This window comes from Balearica regulorum, chromosome 6, assembly GCF_011004875.1.
Source record: "Balearica regulorum gibbericeps isolate bBalReg1 chromosome 6, bBalReg1.pri, whole genome shotgun sequence".
In the NCBI taxonomy this organism is placed as follows: Eukaryota; Metazoa; Chordata; class Aves; order Gruiformes; family Gruidae; genus Balearica; species Balearica regulorum.
Window position 1 is genome coordinate 35,558,111 of NC_046189.1, and position 23,083 is coordinate 35,581,193.

A 23,083-nucleotide genomic window follows, 5' to 3' on the forward strand; every position below is an offset into this window, starting at 1 on the left:
TGCATCCGGAGTCTTCACAGCCGGTGTATCTGGTATGGTCCATGCTCACAGTCTGGATGCCAAAGATGTGATTTTTCGATGAAGTTTCTGGGCACCAGTTGAAGGCAGTTCTAGTTCCATCATCGTGGCACTTTGCTCAGTTTCAAAGTCCATCCTTCATTAGTTTTGGGTGATTCTTATGGTCATACCATTGATACAGTATATCGCTATTAATATCATGCAATTTAATTTATTGGCTATTTTCACCCAAAATCAAATCCCCTTGGGGTACACACCGGACTTCTCCATCTTTTCTCATCACCCACCAAGTGCACCCTGGTCCCTGAGCAAAAGCAATCCCGCAGATGGGCTTGCCTTTGCTTGAAGCAGGGATAACCCAAACTGTTTTACCCAACATATTTTTCATGTGCACTACAGGAACTTTATCTCCTTCTACTGGGCGTGGGAATTTTGACTGGGCAGGGCCAGCTCGATTGGCAGATCCCCTAGTGTTAACTAACCAGGTGGCCTTTGCTAAATGCGTATCCCAGTGTTTGAGAGTCCCACCACCCATTGCCCTCAGGGTGGTTTTTAGCAGCCCATTACACCTTTCAACTTTCCCAGAGGCTGGCGCATGATAGGGGATGTGATACACCCACTCAATACCATGCTCTTTGGCCCAGGTGTCTATGAGGTTGTTCCGAAAATGAGTCCCGTTGTCTGACTCAATTCTCTCTGGGGTGCCATGTCGCCACAGGACTTGCTTTTCAAGACCCAGAATAGTGTTCCGGGCAGTGGCATGGGGCACAGGATATGTTTCTAGCCACCCAGTGGTTGCTTCCACCATTGTGAGGACATAACGCTTGCCTTGGCGGGTTTGTGGGAGCGTGATGTAGTCGATTTGCCATGCTTCCCCATATTTATATTTCAGCCATCGGCCTCCATACCACAGAGGCTTTACCCGCTTGGCTTGCTTGATTGCAGCGCATGTTTCACATTGATGGATGACCTGTGAGATGGCGTCCATGCTCAAGTCCACCCCTCGATCACGGGCCCATCTATATGTCGCATCTCTTCCTTGATGACCTGAAGTGTCATGGGCCCACCGAGCTAGAAATAATTCACCCTTACGCTGCCAGTCCAAATCCACCTGAGCCACTTCAATCTTGGCAGCCTGATCTACCTGCTGGTTGTTCTGATGTTCCTCAGTGGCCCGACTCTTGGGTACGTGGGCATCTACATGACGTACCTTTACAATCAGCTTCTCTAGCCGGGCAGCAATATCTTGCCACAGTGGGGCAGCCCAGATGGGTTTGCCTCTACGCTGCCAGTTGCTCCGCTTCCACTGCTGTAACCACCCCCACAGGGCATTGGCCACCATCCATGAGTCAGTGTAGAGGTACAGCGTTGGCCACTTTTCTCTTTCAGCAATATCTAAAGCCAGCTGGATGGCTTTCACCTCTGCAAACTGGCTCGATTCACCTTCTCCTTCAGCAGCTTCTGCAACTCGCCGTGTAGGACTCCATACAGCGGCCTTCCACCTTCGATGCTTTCCCACAATGCGACAGGACCCATCAGTGAAGAGGGCATATGGTTTCTCATCTTCTGGTAGTTTATTATACGGTGGGGCTTCTTCAGCACGTGTCACCTCCTCCTCTGGCGACATTCCGAAATCTTTCCCTTCTGGCCAGTCTGTGATCACTTCCAGAATCCCTGGACGATTGGGGCTTCCTATTCTAGCCCGTTGTGTGATCAGCGCAACCCACTTACTCCACGTAGCATCGGTTGCATGATGTGTAGAAGGAGCCCTCTCTTTGAACATCCAACCCAGCACTGGGAGTCGGGGTGCCAAGAGGAGCTGTGCTTCAGTGCCAATCACCTCTGAAGCAGCTCGAACCCCTTCGTAGGCTGCCAATATCTCCTTTTCTGTTGGAGTGTAGCGGGCCTCGGATCCTCTATATCCCCGGCTCCAAAACCCCAGAGGTCGACCTCGAGTCTCCCCTGGTGCTTTCTGCCAGAGACTCCAGGTAGGGCCATTCTCCCCGGCTGCGGTGTACAGCACATTTTTTACATCTGGTCCTGCCCGGACTGGCCCAAGAGCTACAGCATGAACTATTTCTTGTTTAATCTGTTCGAAAGCTTGTCGTTGCTCAGGGCCCCATTTAAAATCATTCTTCTTCCGGGTTACATGGTAGAGAGGGCTTACTATCAAACTGTAATTCGGAATGTGCATTCGCCAGAAACCCACAACACCTAAGAAGGCCTGTGTCTCCTTTTTGTTGGTTGGTGGGGACATGGCTGCTATTTTGTTGATAATATCCATTGGGATTTGACGCCGCCCATCATGCCACCTTATTCCTAAAAATTGGATTTCCTGCGCAGGCCCCTTCACCTTACTTCGTTTTATGGCAAAGCCAGCCTGCAGCAGGATTTGGATTATTTTCTTCCCTTTCTCAGAAACTTCCTCTGCTGAGTTGCCCCATACAATGATGTCATCAATGTATTGCAGGTGCTCTGGGGCTTCACCCTTTTCCAGTGCAGTCTGGATCAGTCCATGGCAAATTGTGGGGCTGTGTTTCCACCCCTGGGGCAGTCGATTCCAGGTGTACTGGACGCCCCTCCAAGTGAAGGCAAACTGCGGCCTGCACTCTGCTGCCAAAGGGATCGAGAAAAATGCATTAGCTATATCAATTGTGGCATACCATTTGGCTGCCTTTGACTCCAGTTCATATTGAAGTTCCAGCATATCCGGCACAGCAGCACTCATGGGCGGTGTGACTTCATTCAGGCCACGATAGTCTACCGTCAGCCTCCACTCGCCATTGGATTTCCGCACTGGCCATATGGGACTGTTAAAGGGTGAGTGGGTTCTGCTGATCACTCCCTGACCCTCCAGCTGATGAATTAGCTTGTGGATGGGAACCAGGGAGTCTCTGTTGGTGCGGTATTGCCGCCGGTGCACAGTTGTAGTAGCAATCGGCACCTGTTGCTCTTCAACCTTCAGCAACCCTACAACAGAAGGGTCCTCCGAGAGACCAGGCAAACTAGACAATGGTTCAATTTCCTCCGCTTCTAAGGCAGCTATTCCAAAAGCCCACCTGTAACCTTTTGGGTCTTTGAAATACCCTTTCCGGAGGTAGTCTATGCCCAGGATGCATGGAGCCTCTGGCCCAGTCACAATGGGGTGCTTTTGCCACTCATTCCCAGTTAGACTTACTTCAGCCTCCAACAGAGTCAACTGTTGGGATCCCCCCGTCACACCAGAAATAGATATTGGTTCCACCCCTTCATAGTTCGATGGCATTAGGGTACACTGTGCACCCGTGTCCACTAGGGCCTTGTACTCTTGTGGGTTCGATGTGCCAGGCCATCGGATCCACACAGTCCAATAAACCCTATTGTCCCTTTCCTCCACCTGGCTGGAGGCAGGGCCCCTCTAGTCCTGCTCGTCATAGTCACTACTCACGTCTTGCAAAAAGGACTTAGAGGTCCCTTCAAGAGGATCAGAAGTGCGATCTGGCCTTTCACTTGGTCTGGGGGGCTGCCCGGTGGAAACTGGAGCAGCATTCTTTCTGGAAGAGTCCCTTCTTACAGCTGTCTTGCCTTGTAGCTCATGTACGCGTGCCCGCAGGGTTGAGGTGGGCTTCCCATCCCATTTCCTCATGTCTTCTCCATGGTCACGCAGGAAAAACCACAGGATACCTCGTGGTGTGTATGCTCTATATCCCCTCTCTGGAGCAGAAAAACGCTTACTCCTAACAGCTGAAATGCGGGTCTGTACAGGTGGGGAGTAAGATATATCCTCTTTGAGTTGCCGGACATCCTGAGACAGTTTCTCCACAGCCGAGACTAGGGAGGAGGAAAGGCTCTCTTCATACTGCCGGAGTCGGCCAGCCACTTCGTCCACCGTGGGTGCCTCTTCACTTTTCCAGTCGATTACTGCCAGTGAGTTGGCGTACGAAGATGGTGCACTTCGCACAAATTTTCGCCACATGGGTCGGGTACAGTGGACTTCATCAGGGTCTGTGGGCAACTGTGCATTGTCCGGATCATAATAAACCATCTCCCGCACAGCTAATTCCCTCAGATATTGAATACCTCTCTCCATAGTGGTCCACTTGCCTGGCCGACATACGACATCTTCACTGAAAGGATACCTTTCCCTCACACTTGACAGGAGGCGCCTCCAGAGGCTAAGGGCCTGTGCCTTCTTCCCAATTGCTTTGTCAATGCCCCCTTCCCTAGACAAGGATCCTAGCTGCTTGGCCTCCCTGCCCTCCAGTTCCAGGCTACTGGCCCCATTATCCCAGCAGCGGAGCAGCCAGGTAATAATATGCTCCCCTGGAAGGCGGCTGAAATCTTTCCGCATATCTCGCAGCTCACTCAGGGACAGGGATCGAGTAATCACTTCTGGTTCTGGCTCCTCTTCTTGTTCTCGTGATGGCCCTGGTTCATCATCATCTTTCACTAAGCGAACTGATTTCCTTGTGTATTTCTTTTTGTGTATAGGGGCAACTGATACTGGTGTGGGTTGATCTTTTGGCTCGACTACAGTGCCTGTTGCGGGGGTTTGGGTAGCTGCAGTGCCTGTCACAGGGGTTTGGGTAGCTGCAGTGCCTGTCGCAGGGGCCTGGGCAGCTGCAGTGCCTGTCGCAGGGGCCTGGGCAGCTGCAGTGCCTGTCGCAGGGGCCTGGGCAGCTGCAGTGCCTGTGGGTCCGCTCTCTCCCTCTGGATGGTGCTGTCTACTATCCAGCAGTGTTTGATAGATTGTGGCCAGGGCCCAGCACAGCGCAGTAAGTTGTGTCTCCTTAGAATCCCCACAGCATTTTCCTTTCAAATATTCTACCATTTTATCAGGGTCTTGCAATTGTTCAGGAGTGAAGCTCCAAACCATTGGGGGTGAAAAGGTCTCTAGATACCCACCCATACTCTCCCACATGCCATGCCAGCCCTGACCATTCAGCCTTGGGGAAGATCCCTGGGTGGTACTCTTGAAAAGATTTTTGCTAACCCTGAACAGGAGTGGGAAAGCATTCAGGAGACCTAGCAATAGGAATATAATGGCCTGAACATTCCAAGGGTATTCAAAATACTCAAAAATTGTTGTAACCAACCAAAAGGGAAAAGAGGAGGTGAAAGAGTGGGAGAAGGTATCCCCCCCTGTCTTCCCCATAGATTGGGTCCAATTATTAATCAATTCTGAAAGATACTGACCGAGGTACGGGCCTGACCTAAATGCTACATACACATACCAGCTCAGACCCATGACTGTCAATGATATCTTATCATAAGTCATTATCACACAATATAACAACATGAGAACACGAACCCCTCTTCCAGAGGTGATAAACAGCACCGCAGGGATTGCATAGAGTAAACATGGGTTTACAAAACAGAGCCATGTGAGCAAACAGAACATCATTATAACCAGTGACTGTTTCAATAACATCATAAATGCTTTTAACAACTTTGTTTTAACACACTTGGGTCAGACTTGCCGTTATCACAACCCCTCGAGCCCCACGTTGGGCGCCAAAAAGGACTGACGTGGTTTAGCCCCAGCCGCTCGCTCACCCCTCCCCCGGCGGGATGGGGAGGAGAACGGAAAAACAACGGCAAAGCCTCGAGGGTTGGGATAAGGGCAGTTTACTGGGACAGCAAGGGAGAGGGAGAACAATCAACAACAGTGCTGATAACAGATAGTAACAATGGTGATAACAGAGAACGATTTTACCGATCCGACGACCGACCGACCGGACGCTCGACCCGTCCCGGAGCCACGCCGACACGCCGAACCCGCCCCTCCCCGCCTGGCCCCCTTTTATGGGGAGCATGATGTCACATGGTATGGAATAGCCCCCGGCCAGCTTGGCTCACCTGTCCTGGCTCCTTGGGAAATTAACTCTATCCTTGCCAGAACCAGGACACCTGTAAAGCACAGGTAGCAATATCACTTCTTAAACTACAGTTAACTGTAGTTTAACTGAAATGTACCACTTGGATGATAGTTAAAGAGATTCATTAGAAGCAAAGGTCAGGCCCTCATGTGTCCTCTCCTTTTGACGAATAACCTATTTATACTTGTATGAGAAATTCTAAAAAAAATAATAATAATTAAAAAAACCCAAGACAAACAAACAAAACACAGACAGCATCAGCAAACACAATCCTTTACCTTTTTCTCCAAAGATTTCCAAGTGTTTCAAAAACTGACAGTCTGGGACACTCTCCTTCCGAATTAAATCAGGTTTGTATCATTATCTCCCATAAACAACCATGCTCACTGTGCCAAGCAGCAAGGGAATTGACTGTAGTGCAGAAGAGTACAAGCCTAGTTTTATAACCCTCGTCCCTTAGCTGCCCCAATTCCCTTGAGGGCTTATTTCATCTGAAACTGAGAACGCATTTTTAGAAACACTGCATCCACGCAATGTAGTTCCTTATTACACAGTAGTTAGTAAGACCCCCACATACTTTGTGCTCTTGCTTTAAATCACAGTATCTGCATGCTTATGTTTATACATTCATGTTAGATTTCCAAACTGATTTACAGCTTCTTTGCAACCCAATTGCACAATTTGTTTTCCTATGTGCCCTCTACTACGTAGGACAGGATGACTGAGTATCACCTCCCTGTTTATGAAGTGGTGTGCTGCCAAGTTTGGTGGGGTTTACCCTGGATGATCCACTTAAGAGTTCATTTCCATCTGTGTTTAGCATTGACATCACTGGATTCCATCCCTCCTTTCCAACTGGAAGCATATCTGCTTTCTTGAATTAAGTGAAAGTCATGGAAATTCTCAAGTCCACCTACATTTTTAAGACTGTCTTTAAAGGAAAGGCTGACTGTGTTCAGCTGTATACAATATTACAGTAAAACCAAGGATACCCAAGGGGAAAGCAAAAAGTCAAAAAATTCCCATCTTTAATAGCATTCAAGTCATTTGCCCATATGACGATTAGACAAGCCTTTGGCTTTTCCTCATTCCAGGGACACTGAGCATTGCCAGCGTACATGAGAACAGTGAAGACACCGGGACTGGAAGCAGCTCCGTAAACAAAGTCTGTTTCAGAGACTTGACAACCAGAACTTGTGACACACAAGACACCAAAACTTTCTCAAGACTGACCTGTAGATCCAGCAGATTCACTGTTAACACGTAACCTTCTACCCTAAGAACTCAACTGTCTTCCCTAATTCCCATCCACATCCTCAAATGCTGACTATGCCATATAAGGCTGCAATAGCTGTGAAGATCAGGCAAGACAACAGCTCAAACCATCTACCCAAAACTCCTCTCCATGTCAGGCATTAAAATGACAAGTATAATAGGATCAAAAAAAAAAAAAACCATCATAGAAAAATGTACCTTCTATACTCAATAAGTGATGTGCTTTCGATCAAGAAAAATGGATGTCAGTGATAAGCACTATCTTAATTTTTAAACAAATTTAACACAGTATTTGGGTGCTTTTTTGTTTTGTTTTAAATCCTTACCATATTTTGCAAACCTTTTCTCCTGTACTACAGAAGTTTGCATGTTATTTTGGTTTGCTTTTTGTAAGAGCAAAATTTAGCGAGCTTTTTTTTCTGCTCTACAGAAAACTGCATTGCAGCAGGAAGCCTATGCAGAAAATGCATACAGTACATAGCAAGAGCGACAAATCACCAACTCCACTAAACTACAGTGTGCCTAACAGTCACTGCAAAACAGCATTTGTTTCACAGTGAACACTAAGCATACCAAGAGGAGATATAAAGTGAAACTTTATATGCAGGAAGTTGTTTATTATGCTTTCTAAGACAACATGGCAAGACTGGCCTTCTCCATTCTAAAATAGGTGTATATAAACTTTCAGCCACCTAAGAGAACCATCAGGGACACCATTCTGGTTGACAGTATCAATGTTCATGTTGGTAGACTTCCTTAGCCTTCATAAATAGATCCTTGCCTACTTTTTCAGCCACAAGGATTAGGGACACATCCTCTAACATCATAGCAATCTTCAGGGACATACATGCTGTAGCTAGTCTGACCCATGAGACTCCCATTTCACTTCCTTGTGTGATGCCCTGAAAAATATTTACAGCTCCATTACAAATTATCAGCAGACTCTTACAGATTAGTAAATGCAGGGTCCAATCTGTCTATATATTCTGTGAAAGATGTAACTTACCTACTTTTAGAAGGCCACACCTGAGCCAGACAAACCACAAATGCCTGTTCAACTCCCTGGCAACAAAAAAAAAAGTGAAGAAGAAAAGAATAAAGGAGAAAACATTTTGGTAACCACATGGAATCCAACTACACTTTTGATGCAGCTTTCAAACCTTACTTCTGACCAGTGGACTGCTGAGCTTTGTTACAAAAACCTCCTATTTTCACAAGCTCAAGCTCAGATTTTCCCAAAAAAGGTAGAAGTACGTGCAACAAATCTAGCATAGCCCTGCAAAAAATAACATCAGACTTTTGCCGACATGAAAGGTTACACTGAACATCGGGTCAAACATACAGCTAAAAAAACCCAGGTTCTTTCTTGAAAGTCAAGGCCTCACTAATATGTTCCTGACAACTGTCAATGGTTAAAGCCGTCTTGCTGCTCAAGTGAACTGCCATCCTCCATAAGGATCTCTTCCTTGATCTCAAAAATTTCATGCACTTAGAATTCAAGGCAAGTTATTTCCTAGCATTCTCCTGTCTTATTTCATTTTTCAATGGTACTCATTTTACAGCAGTTTTAAATTGTAGGAAGTTCTTTCCAACATCTCTCTGACCAACAAACGTGGTTACTCAAACAGTAGAAACACAAGTTTTCCAGCACTGAAAGACAAATGTTAATAGCATTTACCTTTCTCTACCATCTACAATAGGGAGGGGGGAAAAAAAGGAAAAAAAGAAAAAAGTCCAAGTCCCTAAGTACTTCACTTCACAAACCTCGAGAGGCACTGCACAAGGTGAAGCTACTCCACCAGCAGCCACCACCGTACACAACTGCACAATGTGAAGCTACTCCACCAGCAGCCACCACCGTACACAACTGCACAATCCTGTCCTCTTAACTCTGTTCCAGGTCAGCAACAAGTGGGCTAACTCATCACCAAAATACAAACAAGAATAACACCACATTCCTCAAAACCCACCCACCCAAAACACACCACTCAACTGTAAAGTTACTACTGCACAGGCAACAAGAAGTCAAATACATCTAAACACATCCAATCACAAGCATTACAGCACTAGAAGTTCTGTGACTTTGAAAGAGCTTTCACCAGGTGAACCACAACAAATGGAAAATTTGTGGAAATTATCCCACAAATCAGTAGATCTAGTACAGAGATAAAGCAGCCTGCAATACCTGCCTAGAACCGTACATACAAAATTCAGAGCACGTTGTCACTATGGAAGACTTAAGATACACATAAACACGTCCACTACTATATAGCAAAACACTCCAATTTTTTGGCAAGAAATTCAGTGACTTTTTCACATATCAAAACCTGATGTGTGCAGATGGAGAACAAGCTTACAGCAGTAAAATCATTTTCCCAAGGCTACAAAGAAAACTTGGGCTATGCCTAGGATTAGAATAGTCCCTGGAGAAAATTCTTGGCCTGATCTCTGTGAACCTAGCAGGATCTGAGTTAGCATTAATTCACGTTTTTTCCTCAGCATTTAAAAAAGCTTGTGAAAGTTTAAACAGGCTGCCTTAAGCAAATATTGTCTCACAAAAGTGAGACACCAGTTACAATCAAAAAACCAAGAAAATGGTAAAAGGAAAGAGAAGTCTGAAAACACCTCATCTAGTGTAAGTTCATCCTAACATTTGCCATAAGCTTTAAAGCCAGATGCTTATCTGTTTCAAATTGAAATAAACCCATGGACGTCAACAAAACGTACTCCAACTGAAGATCTGTCCCTACAAATTACTTTAAGTGTATTTAGGAGATTTCAAGCCTAAAGATTCCATAAGCCATTAAACATTACTTGCAAAATTATTCATTAAATCCAAGTCTCATTTTCATCCACCAGATGCTTCTCAGCAGGGAAATGTACACACGATAACCTCTTAGTGGGAGAGTAGCAGGAAACCTCTCTTTGAGTAGGGTTTGCTCAGGTGTTCACCAGAATTCAAGAGATCTCAATATCAGACTTTTTGGGGGGGTTTTGTGGGGTTTGGTTGGTTGGGGTTTTTTTTAAACACACGTACAAGCGGCAACTAGGGGTTTCCCTCAACCGGAACTCGCATGGTAAAAGGCACATAACTATGAATTTTACCTCCTTAACTAACAATCTGTACAAATTAATTTGCTGACCTATTTTTTCATAGCTAGAGAGAATTGTTAAACAATCTCTCCTTTTCTTTTTGCAGCTAACTGCACACAGAAATATCAAGTCATGATAAAAAAAAAGGAGACATGGTTTATTATTAGTTTCTAATGTGCCACAAAGATAAGCAAATGAATTGGCTCTTTCGGGTACTATCAGTTCCACATAGTTAGACATTATAGTCTGATATGTTAGTCGCAGCAGCACGTCAGAGAATAGTGATGTCTATCAAGTCAGGAGGTAGACAATAATCCTCCAGGCATACATAGAGCCGTCATTTGCTCTTTTACAAAACAAGCTAAGACTGATGCCTTTCATCTGCTTTTCCATATCCCCAGCAGCATGCACTTACACACATACACAAATTGATCAACATAAAACGATGCTAGCACAGGCTGTCTTAATTTCTCTTCTTCTGTTTAGGAGTTTTCTCGTAACTCCTTAGCCACCTAGTTAGGAAGTGATCTGCCACCGCTACAATCACTAGCAGTTTTGTCACTAGCTTCCATGATGCTAGCCAGGTCTGATGCTGGTTACTTGGCTCTGCTCTATGTTTTCTACAGAACTGTTAGAACCGTTTTTCCAGGATTAACTGAACTGACCCTAAATGTGAATTTAACCATTCCAAACACCACAAATCTGTTATTAAATATCTGAAGCAATTTGTTGCTTTGAAAGAGCATTCATATCATAGAAGGATCACAAATCATTCTTTGATCAAGGTGAAGTTATATGGTTTCTACAAAACACTATTTCTAAGGAACTCCTTTCTAATTTGGACTTCAGCATTTCAAATATACCTTTAACCTGTCTATCAGGCCTACCAGAATGGCAATGCATGGAACTACTTTTGTTTTCCCCAGCTACACATCCTAGATCACACTGCAGGCTGCATTTCCATTCTATTAAATCTCCCACTGAACAATCATAAATCTTTCCTCTAAAATTTGAGATTTTTTCTTTTCAGAGCCTGAGGAAATACTGTCATTCTTTGGGCATTGAAATGTTTCATTAAAAATGTAACCTGAGGACAATGCACTTAAAGGTGTATTTTCTTCACCCTGATATATTGAAAAGATACATTACACTTAACAGTTCCTTCATAATCTTTAATAGCAGAAGACAAACAGTCTTCACATCTGATGAGAAATCTTCATTTTGGATTCAGCTGAGGATCCTGTTCTGCAGTAGATCTTACTCATGTTCTCAGCATCACACCTAGAACGAAAACACCCCAGGGATCTCTCCAGAAAGACAGAGTTCATGGCACAAGTATGAAAAGCCATTTACTCTGCTGCAGTTCCTAGGAGGCAGATGCTTTTTGTTTAACTATTTTTACAGTATTTTTCAGACTATCCCCCTTCCTCTGCAGTTTTTCTGTCTAGCAAAAATACCAGCTGGTTATTTCTGGTTACACTTTTTTGACTTTGACTCCACGTGGCTGGAGCACCTCTCCTATGAGGAGAGGCTGAGAAAGTTGGGATTGTTCAGTCTGGAAAAGAGAAGGCTTTGGGGAGACCTTATTGCAGCTTTCCAGTAGCTAAAGGAGGCCTACAGGAAAGATGGTTGAGGACTGTTTATCAGAGAGTGTAGTGATAGGATAAAGGGTAACGGGTTTAAGCTAAAAGAGGGTAGATTTAGATTAGATATTAGGAAGAAATTCTTCTCTATGAGGGTGGTGAGGTACTGGAACAGGCTGCCCAGAGAGGTTGTGGAGGTCCCATCCCTGGCAGTGTTCAAGGCCAGGCTGGATGGGGCTTTGGGCAACCTGGTCTAGTGGAGGGTGTCCCTGCCCATGGCAGTGGGGTTGGAAGTAGATGATCTTTGAGGTCCCTTCCAACCCAAACCATTCTATGATTCTATGACTAAACACTGACTAATCTGCTTCTTCTAACTCTGAAGCTAAGCTTATCTGTCCCTTTTTCTGCACATCCAGAGAAAAAAGAATGGTGATGGGTCATACACAAATATCAGAAGAGATAGTTAGGAGCTCTTCATGTTTTTTCTGGAGAAGGTTGTTTTCAAATGAAGGTTAGTGTCTATTAAAAGTTATCTTGCCTTCCCCAGTCTCCAGACTTTTGGTTTCAGTCTCCACCAAAGATTTATGATAATCCTTACCTGAATAAAACTAATTTGTACAAACAGGTTGTACTATCCTTTTAATATAATGTATCAAAGTTTTCCAATCTTTCAACCTCAAAGACTTGACTAACTGACACTACAGTTGCTTGACAGGATATCAAAAACTTGACAGGAATGCAAAATAGGGATCAGAACACCTGTAGACTCTTCTCATCCAAGTACCATCCCCTCAATGAAAACAAAAACAAAAAACCAAAACCCAACCCCACAGTATTTTTACCTATTTTTATTTTAGACTAATATTTTGTAATATTTTCAGTAAGGTACAATAATGGATTGATCAAACCACACACACGCATCATTTTATGATGCATACCATTACAGTGGACAAGCACAGCTGTTTAACAGAGCATAATGGGGTTCTATTACAGTTTACCACCTACAATGATAAATAATAATTTTTTTCAAATTAAATAGTAGATGAATTTATCAAACTGGATATTTCACAAGATGAGTATTAACTTGCCTTTTCTCAAAAAGTGTCACAGCACGTAACAAATAGGAGTATCTAGGACGTAAGTTTTATGCTCTTCCTGCTGGCATTTTCAGAAACAAAAGTGTTAATACTGGGTTATTAATCTCAGAAGGAGCAGTGTGACCTATTCAAACACCACCACCCTCCATTATAATAGATTTTCTTCACTACTGCTCTGTATATACCCACCGTCTCTCAGATGCCCCTATTTCTCATCTAGCACTACCATTGCTTCACCAGAGTAAGCAACAGGGAAGCGTGTGTGTCAGCCAACCAGAAGTACGTTCTAGTGCAACACAGTATAGATCTGCTAGGAGTTACATTGCATTGTAAAGCAGCAGGTATTATTTATGTGATTATTCCACTGTTATTAAGTTTCTCCTACAGTCAAGGCATACCAAAACAACATGAGTCACCTGCAAATAAAATTGTGTACTGAAAAAGTATTAAAATCTAACAAGCTTCAACTTTCAGCGAAAGGAACTCAAAAACTGTTACTGAAAAATCACAAAGTGCCAAGAAGTAAACACCAAGCACTATCAACATCCTCAATAAAGCAAACCAGTTATAAATGTTATTAAAAAATTTAAATCAGGTACAAGTTTACATTTTGTTGCCTACTAAATTAAAGCACGTGAATATTTTAAAATTTCTGGCAGAACTAAAGAAAACCTAAGGAAAAGAAAGCAGTGTTCTGACTTTCATCACTTTCGCTACTGCGCGAGAAGTTTCTTTTAATTCAGTAGTAATTCATGACCTCACAAACTTCACACAGTAAAGTGATACTGTACAATGAACATTAAATATCCATTTTCTTTCATTTATCTTGATTTTCAGCTCCAGATACAAAGAATTACAAGTTCATCTTTGCCAATAAGCAAAGCAGCACATTGTTAAATTGGGAGAGCAGAGACAATATCTCATGATCTATGAAAATCAAATTCTACTGGTATATCAGGCATTCATAAAGAAATCTGTTAATACGTTCGTGCCTTCACACAAAAGGTAAGCCTGCAACAGCTGAGGTACTACTTTGTGGAACTGATACTACATCAATTGATGGAAAATACATTTGACTTTTAAGACTGCAGTCACGTTCCTTCAAATGGCAGATGTACAACAACTTACCTATGCGATGTACCAAATAAAGCAAGAGCAGCTCAGACTTGTACTAGAGGATCACTGAAACTCAATTTTATACAGGAAAAAGTCAAGCAGATTTTTATGGACAACAGTTAATACCAATTACATGCAATAAACCTAATATTCCTTCCTTTTCTAACTATTTTTGTTTACCTTTAGCCAAGATACACATTTTTCACACACTGCAGATGTGATGGCCATAGGGCACATCATTCCCACACCACTGAGTTATCACCAAACACATTAAGTGTTCAGTTCTTCCTTTCCCCATATGCAAAATTCAGCCTTTACGTATGCCTACCTCTAATGGCACAATATATTTCTCTCAGGCATATGAATAGGATCCAAGACATCAGCCCAATTACTTAACACCAATGAGTTATTTAGGTTACTTATTTCTATATGGTACCTTACTACACAACCGTATTCTCGTAGTTGGAACCTCTGAATCAAACACAAAGTTGCCTTTAATGAAATCCTAAGCAGAGATCTGATGGTAAAACTGAAGACCAGATTTTGAGTGCCTAAAATCTCCTGATATAAAAAAATATATTATATATATTAAAATATGTATATTATACATTTTTATATTTTATAAATGATGCAATATAATACAGATGTTAATTCATATAACGGGCATTACAGTTCTTACTGGTCTAGATATTGCACAGACCTATTTCAGACTCTTGCACAAAAAAACCCCCACAATCTCAGAAAGGAAAAATAAGACAACAAAGGAAAGAATTGTAATTATGAGTTTTACACTAAATAGCCTAGACTTAACGTACTTGCGTGTTTCTCATTCTTTATGGAATGCACTTATAGTACTAGTTTTCCTTCAATATCAGCATCCCATTTTAATTTCAAAATTCTTTGGGATGATCTCTCATCAGGAAGGAATCAGTACTTAGCACAAGTAATGATTAAATTGCAATATTCTAATGCAAAAAAGTGCAAAGGGCTCCTATGTTTTAAAGAATAGCATTTAAACACTAATGCAGTTGTTTTAATAATCTTCCACCACAGTAACAATTTTTTAAATTGTTTACTGTTCAAATACATAGACAGAGATCATCATTGCATAGCCTGTTCTAGATTTCACAGACTTCTATCATCATCTTGCCTGCCAGCTGAGGAAAAGATTTCATGACGTGTGAAGCATTGCAGATTTTAGACCTATACTCCTGTTCAACAGCTATCAGTCTTGAACTTGACATCCATATGCTGTTTTCTCCTCCCAAGAAAGTCACTTAGAGTTTTGTATGCCTAAAAAAAGACAGGCCCTTTCTGGCCTCTCATTTCATTTTCAGTGAATGAAAATTGCATTTTGCTGTTACTAAATATAGACTGACCTATACAAAAGGCTATCTCTTGCCAGTGCTACGCAGGCAATGGATTTTTTGTCATTTAGATCTTACGTATAATATGGTTAGGACCAAAGTCTGTTTTTGACTGTAGTGATGCAGCTATAATGAGGGTGATAGGGTTGCACAAGCATCACCAGTATCAGAACTCTACCTTGGGAATTTAAGTTCTATATTTCATTAACACTTCTGTGAGCCTACAGCCCTGAAGCATCTGTCTTTTTGTAACTGATGTAATTAAATGCCCTGAGAAATATGCATACTATCACACAGCAGTTCTATTCTGTATTTAGCCTTTACTTGGTTTTAAGTGTCTGCATGGTATTGTGACTTGAAATGTAATTTTCTGAAAAAAATGTAACATGCTCTACTGAAAAAAAAAAAAAAAGAAGAAAAAAAAAACAAGCACCACTCTCAGGTCTTTAGGAGTAAGAAATGCAATTCTGTATAGCTCCTGGAAGAGACAACACAAATACCAAGACTTTTCATGTGGTCAGTGATGCTGGAGAATTCTGTTTAGGTATCCAGTTGAGACACTTTAAAATAGGCCTGACTTCTGAATGCCCATCATTTGTTTAAAATTCAGTGACCTTTAAAGAATGTTGAATTGGATATCCAAACTCGAAAGCCTCAGAACCATGAACCTTCACCTACATTCTTTATTAGCATGATTATTATTATTCACAGCTGTGCCCAGGGTATACTAATATTGTGCAAACATAAGCGAAAGCCCACATATATTTAATTTTTCAAGCAAGAATAGGAATGGGTCACTGGGAAAATGATATATTCATCAATAAATTAATATAGTCACTCCCCAACTCAGTTGTCTGAGTAGTATGCCTGAGATGAGGAGTGACAGATTACATCAATACATCCACATCTGAGCATCCAGAGGATAACACCTTCAATTGCTCAATGTTTGTCCCACGTAAGTCCATTTGCAGCGCACCAGAGTAGCATAATAAGGGAGGAAAATCAGCAGTTGTGTCCTACAGCTAACCAAAATGAGATTTTATGGCTCAGTTTAGTCATTGCAATGAATAAACTGGACCTGGATCCATACTTTCTAAGGTTTGTTGGTATTTGAATCTGTCAGAGTCTGAACTAGCATGAAGCTTTAATCTGAAAGCAAGCTCTACCCTGATATTTCTAAGCTTATGGACCATGCATCTCAAACAAAATGCCTCTCTAATCCCAGTATGTGGAAGGTCACGTTAATAAATCATGTTTCAGTATTCATTTTGAAACAGATTATTTTGTATACAAAATTAGAACATCAATTTATTTGCATTTACTTGTAATATCTTATCCATGGGCCGACAGCTAATACTACAAAATACTCCCACTTATAAAATTGTACCTACTACGTTTCCATCCAAAATACTACACAGATTAAGAGAATTCACCTTCTTAAAAATAGAAGTGCATACTTACTACACCAGACTAAACACCAGGATAGGACCTCAAATCACAGACCTATTAGTTGCACTCAAGTTTTCAGTTATTTTTATAAAGCTAAACTCTCAAATCATCTACTGCGATCTAAAAGGAGTAATCTCCAAAGCAACCATGAGGACAAATTTCACAACCTGCTTGCTATTTCCCCAGCATTTTGCAAATACCCTAGCATCAACTGTTCCCGTGATGCATTAGCATGCAGGGCCTATTCAGGCATGCTCTGACCACACTGGGACAGGCTGTCTGCAAGTTCCATCTCAACCACTCCCTCATGAAAGCCCTTTACAAAGCTTACATTTACAAAGGCATAAATTCTACATCTTTACTCAATCTCTGCCTACAAAGAGAGCTCTTAGTGCAGAATTTGGTCTATACATTGCTTTGATATATTGATATGACTACTCCATTCATTGTGAAACAATTTTAGCTAATCAAATCAGGAAGATGAATGAACAAACTACATTCTGTGAATCACAAGTCTACGCTGGACAAGAAATACCAGATAGAATGAGAGTTTGTTTTCTGTTTTGACAATACTACCAGAGATTAGCTGCTTGAGCAGAAATTAAACAAGAAAAACTATATTTGTGTATTTTACAAAATTATGTTTTAGTAACACAAATGTCAAGAAACTAAGAAAAATGGGTTTCATAACACCAAAGTTCCATTCCAATTGTAATAGTCCTTTGTCCTCTACTGTGATTCTGAAACTAGGCTCAGTACGAACCCACAATACAGCAGCTACAGAGAGAGGTTATGGTTGTTATTATGAAATTATTTAGACTACAGCTTTATACTACACATATGTATGTTGCAAAAAAATGTTCATATTATGTTTTCATTCTTTTCATATATTATTGTAAAACAGAAACAAATAATTATATTAAAATTATTATTCCAGTACTTAGGGAATAAATTAATTTTAGTAATTTTTATCATGCCTAGACTCAGTTTATGACTATATATTTATAAAAATGTAAATCCACTCTTGATGAGAATTCTATAGGCATGCCTATTTCAAGCAGCATCAAAATGAACTTATTCATCAGGCACTGCTCCCTATCTGACCATAAGATAAAAACCCAAATGTCAGAATGTGCATAACTGATTCTAAGCGAGCCTAACTTTCAGCCACTAAAGACGATACCATAGGTCTCCACTGACCTCAAGGATCTTACAAATTGAAGTCTATAAAGATTTTACTGAAACCTTGGACAACTACATGCTGGAGAGCAACATCTTCAACAGCACCCAAAGCCAACAAGACCACAATGATTACCACACAGTGCAGGAGCTGTATTCAGAGACAGCAGCTGAAGCTTCCAAAGGGTCTTTTACAAGTACAGCATTTCTGTAGTAAAATTAAGTGTATTAAGTCATAAGAGATCTGTTCCTTCAGCTAAAGGAAAAAGCTGATTTTATGGTCTATGTAAGTCCTATTTCTCAATACTAGTGAATGAAAGATGACAATTTCATTTTCCCCTAAGCAGCCATTCTGCTCCATATATAGTCTAGCCTAGTTCAGCTTTCCAAACCTGAAGAGATGAAACACATTTCGATGCATACATCAGCGTTTCATCTTCTGTGTTCCGGTATTTCAGGCCACAAAACAGCCCATCCCAGAGAGAATTCATACCATACACCTGTTATGTAGCAAATAAATGACATGTAAATAGATATATCATAATTTGAATTTAAACACCTTTATAATACACTATACACAGGTTCTTTTTAATAGTAAATCTAACGCACAGAGTTCAAATCAATAGATCTCACATCTCATGTGCCATAGATATTAACCTAATAAACTACTTTATGTATGCAGATCAACATTAAGATTTACCAATCTCTTTCAAAATTACCAAGTGAAAGAAGATCAGAGTTCAGCTGGAGCATCATCATAATCCCACCAAAACAAAACACCTCATACCAGTCAAGATAAACCATTCCAACTCACTCTAATGCTAGAAAAACATAGCTTTGGAAGCAACTAGACTAGTCTTGAAAGGAACGCTGGTGATCAAGCTGCAGCACTCAAGGGAGGGGGCAGACCATACAAAAGGAAAGGAAGTCTAGTTACAAACACTTGGTTGGAAAAGGAGGCTCCTGAATCACCTCCCCACTCTCTACACAGACCATGCACACAAGTATCACTCCCCTTAGTATTTTTCTCACACTCCACATCCTCCATTTTTTCAACTACAGTTATCAAGTAATGTCAGATCCCTGGTCCAGTATCTTTACTATATTGCATGCTGCTGCAAAAGCAGCACCATAAAATACACTTGCAAGAAAGTATTTTGGAGCATATAAAAAGATAAACCAGAAATTTACAGAAAGAATGTATAGGGGAATCAGAAAGAGTAGCAATAATACAGTCAGTGTAGCCTGACAATTAACACAGCAGGTCCCCATTTTTCACTGAAATGATACATCAGGGCTGTATTGCTAACACTTTACCATTACAGACAAGAGGTAAAAAGGAAACAGGATGCTTTAAGTAGCAGGTGTTTGCAAAGAATTGGCAGTGTCAGACACCCCAAAGTGACAACTAGTCATTTATATCAAACAGGCAACAAACTCTGGTCACCTGGCATGTCTCCCAACTCATAGATTGGCTAGCGGAACCTGCTAAAAGGACAGCACAAAGGAAGAGAGCAGCCAATGTGAGACGATAAACTGAGCAGAACTGCTGAAATTTCATGGGGGAGCAAAGTCATTCCAGAAGAATCACTATATTTTCCTCAAAGATTAAAAAGTTTTAATACCAAGCATATCAAAAGCCCTGGCAATGCTTTTGTGGCATGTAAGCTAACTGTCAACTGTCTGTTAAGAGATTCCATACAGATACAGTAACTATCTGTGTGCCGATTCTTCTTTTATTCTCCAAAAATTCAGCCATTTCAAACCACAAGAAAAGATACATTCCAAAAACATATAGTCTACTACTAACAGCTGATTTCAGTATTTCAATGCTGATCCACTCCAGCTGAGTATACAGTCACAGTATATCCAGGAAGGGGCTAGCTTCTCTGATATTTTTTGGTAGGGTTTCTAAACACTATCAGAGTGCTACAAATAAGGAAAATAGGAAATAAGAGCTTTCAGATAGTCAAACTAATCTTACAACTTTTTAAAAAAGATTGTTTTAAAAGAAATGGAATGTTTAATTATCCATTTTATACTTATATCTTGCAACTCTGACAAATGAAAGTGTAAAATAAAAAGAAGTCATTTCTCAATATTGCCTAAAATTACATTGTTAATAGGTAACAAAGTTATTTTGTAGCATAGTATTTAATTTTATGTTGCTTCAGTAGCAAAGACAGATTATTGCACTTTCACAAAGCAGAAAATGGAAACTCAGATGTCCAGCTTTCTTGTTAACATTCATATTCTTTACAGTGTTAGATTCTGCTTTTAAGTGTTCCTTCTCTTTTTTTCTTCTTTTTGAATCAAGTTATTGTACCTGTGTTTCTATATAAATTGTTCCAAGTAATATATGTTGAGTTTTCAGAGACCATTTGGTCAGATTCTAATAATCTCTCCTGGGAGATGACACCAACTTCCAGCAGCAGGTCGTACACACACTGCAGATTAGAATAATAAAACACATGCTGCTGTGGCTTCAGGAAAAAAAAAAATGTAAGTCTGTCTTTATCAAGCTGAAGAATGATGTTTTGAGACATGTTAGGTGTCTTGTCTCCTAGAAAGAGCTTTCCTTTTGTTTATGTAAACATGTAAATCCAGTCACTTCTGGTTTTTCCTTCTTTTAAACAGAGAATGTGCCATTGCAAAGATTTTGTTCCAGATTCCACATTTGATTTTGTCCTTACAGTAATGCAGTGTTAGTTAACACCAAGATAAAAAGCTGGTATTTTACAAATTTGCATTGAACTAAAATATATCTTTATTTACACAATATTGCATTTTTTCCTGTTTTGAAATAAAAGAAATATATTTCATTGTTTTCCACATGAAAGTGGTTTGTTGTTTTGTTGGCGGTTTTTTCCAAATTCTTTGTGTAAAGGCAAACTAGACATATGTCTTGAAACTTAAAGAAAAACATTGGCTTAAAAAGAAAATGGTACTTCTCCAGATTAGCATTGTGTTACGGTATCTGTCAGTTAATATAGATAAATTATATATTTCTCCCTTACAATTCACTATTCTTTATTATAGCATTCCCACTACAAATCCCATGTGGATTAAGACTTGTCATATTTGACCTCTTTGGTTAAAGGCAATCCACTGCATAATGATTTTTACACTATTCTGTAAAATGAACAGTTCCACATGCATAAAAGCTAACAGGAATCAACATCTCCTGTTTCCTTCTCCGACCTTCAACAACCCTATCCTCTGCAGAAAAAAACAACAGTTTTACTAATTAATAAGCACCATGCAGACACAGGCAGTCTAGAGAGAAACCTCTTTAGGAGTTGCAAAGAAAAAACATGAGAAAGATTCCACAAAGAGAAATTCTGAGACCCCAAAAGGAGAAGGGAAAAAAAAAAAAAAAACCCAACCAAAAAAACCAAAGGAAGAGGTGTGAAGTTTAAAATATTCTCAATACTCACTGAAAGCAGCCACTGCAAGAGCCAGTGTGACAATAATGGAGACCCAGGAAACCCACAATGCCTTCTTTCTGTAGCTTTGAGCTTCATGAGGTTTTAGCCTTGTACTGCTTTCTAGTAAACCTGATAAACAATAAGCAAAGAGGGTATGAACAATACATTGCTCCTTTTCAAAACACAGCTGTGTTAGTTCAGACCTAGATCACATATTTACATTCTATATTACATATAGAATTAATACAGAATCAAATCCTGCTCATATTATTAAGGTTAAGTGAATGGATCCACCAGAAACATGAGTAAGCAAGGAATGCACACACAAGTTGTTTTGATGTCACACTAAAAGACCCACACAACAGTCACTTAAAAAGAGCACTGCAATTGTAGGGCAGTTACAGAAATTCACATCACTTAGGGTTTTCACCTGTACATCTACACAAGAAAGGGCTCACTCACTCACATCAACACTCATTTCAGCACTTCAGGATCGTGAACATAATTAACATAGGAGAAAAACTCGTGCTCACCAGTCTCTGCAAAATAACATACTGATGCACAGGAACATACTGCAGATACTGAACATCAAAGTAGAAGGAGGCATACTTTAGAATCAAAACTATCACAGTTATAAAAACCTCTTGAAGCAAAATGCCCTTTATGCGAGGTAAGAATACATCCCCATCTAAAACTAAGTGAAGAAACAATTCTGTCCTCATTCCATCAGCACAGATGTCTGTTGCACACAAGGGAATGGGATTGCTTTCTATCTTTGTTGATGCTTTCAATTTGTGGAAGTCTTTTGTCCACTCAACTCATAGAGAAGAATTCAGGTTAAAAATAAAATAACAACATTTTTTGGTTTTCATTCTCTCAGTCTGAGTCTTAAGCCACTTTTAAAATGCATTAATAATTTAACATATTTGTCTTTTGTTTATCCCATCCAGATTCTTTTGTGCTTGAATATACTCACCTAATTTGAAACACACACTCTTTTCTACCAGCAAGTTCCAGCTCAAATCTGCTTAACTGGAGAGAACACCTGATGGCTTTTAACTTTCTTAATTAATTATTACAGAAAATGTGGGCTGTTCCTCTTAGATGATGATCACTTTTCAGAAGGGCTTGGCTGCACTGAATGCATTGAACTAGTGTACTGGTTTAATAGCCCAACCTTGCAGTAGCTGGTCTAATGTCTTAGACAAAGGGTTGAGAACAGGGGATCTGGCAGATTCAGCAGCAGTTTAAAATATAACAGCTGAAGCTGTTACTACTCTCACCTTCCCCAGTTTTCTCTCTGATGGCTATTGCCACCTTCAAGGCAGGGACACCTGATCCGGTTATCAGTGTACTGAATCCACACTGTGTTTAACCAAGTTTATTAACATTAACAGATATTAATTTCAACTGACTGTAATATACTGGCTGAAAACTACAATGGTTTTGGAATCAATTCAGAAGTGAATCAGACATCTCTGCCTCAGGGGCAGCAATGTGTCAGCAGAGGGGCAGGCATCCGGGGTGGTAACAATTCAAGCCACCAGATTTTACTCTGCCATTTGAAGTCTGTCAAAATTACTGGTTCTAATCCTAGCATAAGCGGTGGGATTCATGCCA

The 23,083-nt window shown here is 40.7% G+C and overlaps 1 protein-coding gene across 1 annotated transcript in view; it reads right to left on the reverse strand.

The window, feature by feature from the left end:
- TMEM163 (transmembrane protein 163) overlaps positions 1 to 23,083 on the reverse strand; it is a 106,682-nt gene that overhangs the window by 79,378 nt on the left and 4,221 nt on the right. Inside the window, exon 2 of the mRNA XM_075757180.1 lies at positions 21,473 to 21,592. Within this exon, the coding sequence (XP_075613295.1) occupies positions 21,473 to 21,592 (120 nt within the window). The remainder of the gene's footprint in view (positions 1 to 21,472; positions 21,593 to 23,083) is intronic.